The 1,181-nt window shown below is 47.3% G+C and overlaps 1 protein-coding gene across 1 annotated transcript; it reads right to left on the bottom strand.

Moving 5' to 3' along the window:
* Window positions 1–282: 282 nt before the first annotated feature.
* Window positions 283–1,056, bottom strand: Pmar_PMAR023146 (hypothetical protein; the record flags this gene model as incomplete). The annotated part of the gene is made up of 1 exon (XM_002764604.1): window positions 283–1,056. One exon carries the CDS (start codon window positions 1,054–1,056, stop codon window positions 283–285), a length of 774 nt encoding a protein of 257 aa, XP_002764650.1.
* Between the last annotated feature and the right edge of the window lie 125 nt (window positions 1,057–1,181).

Below are 1,181 nucleotides of genomic sequence, written 5' to 3'. Positions count from 1 at the left end.
GAGACAACCGTTTCAGCCGTTTCACTATGGGAATGCCCTAATTGCATGTAATCCGAGCGAAATCAGCAAACCACAGTTGGGCTGTTGAGTGTCGATCAAAAAGAGGGGCATCAATAGTACTAGTTCATTTATCAACTTCTTAGTGGCCATTGGTGGGCCTATCTCGGACGGGACGTCCGACACACCAGAGAGCCTGGGATTCAGGATTCCACATTTAATCATACCATATATCTGGGATTTAAGATCCCGCACTTAATCATATCATGTTCTTAATTTAATATCTCAGTTGGTAACGTCGGCATCTTCGATTGGAACGTCGTGCTCGACCTCGACATCATCCGGTGGGAATACACCATTTTCATCGTAGGAATCGTACGGGGGTAGATCATCTTGCTCGTCTCGTTCATAGTACTTACGTAGATTGGACCGTCCTTCGACATAAGGTAGAGAGGTACCATCTTCGCCCTTCAATCTATAAAGTGTACCATCTTGATTCTTCCAAGTGACAATATAGGGACCCTGCCAACCACTCTCTTGCTCATCAGACTCTAGAACATCTTGTTCATTACGTCGTAAGCCGGGAAACCATTCATCAATAAGTTGTTGACCTAGTCTAGCATCCTCACCAGTGCAGGAACCAGCAAGATAACGAGGGCGTCGTCCATGATATAATTCGAAGGGGGTTAGTCCTCCAGAGTCGGTCAAAGGGAGGCGGTTCACACTGGCCACAGCTTCACTATAGATAGTCAAGAAGGTTATGGGCTCAGCCTGCAGCTCAGCTCTCGCCAACCGACCCCTCACTTGCTGCAATATAGTCCCATGTACTCGTTCATGAAAGCCTCCAAGATGTTGAGCATCTCGTGGTAGGTAGGTATAGGCAATAGCTTGAGACTTGAGGTACATCTTGAAATCACTGGAAGGAAAGCAACTTCCCGGGACAACGGCCTGAGGAATGCCATTCATAGCAATAATTTTGTGGACCGGGTCAACCACGGCACCAGTGTTCGGGTTGTCGAGGACATCGAATAACACATGGAAGAACACTGCATCAGTCATAGTCAAGCACCACTTCTTCTGTGGGACATCAGGATCTTCGTCACACTCGAGGAAAGGACCTTGTAGATCTAGTACATAGCAACTGCCAACACCAAAGTGTAGTCCAGGAGGTCGAACAACTCCTC

Source organism: Perkinsus marinus (genome assembly GCF_000006405.1).
Source record: "Perkinsus marinus ATCC 50983 genomic scaffold scf_1104296976636, whole genome shotgun sequence".
Classification (NCBI taxonomy): domain Eukaryota; phylum Perkinsozoa; order Perkinsida; family Perkinsidae; genus Perkinsus; species Perkinsus marinus.
Note: the sequence above shows the minus strand (reverse complement) of the source record. Positions and strands in the feature narration are given on the sequence as shown.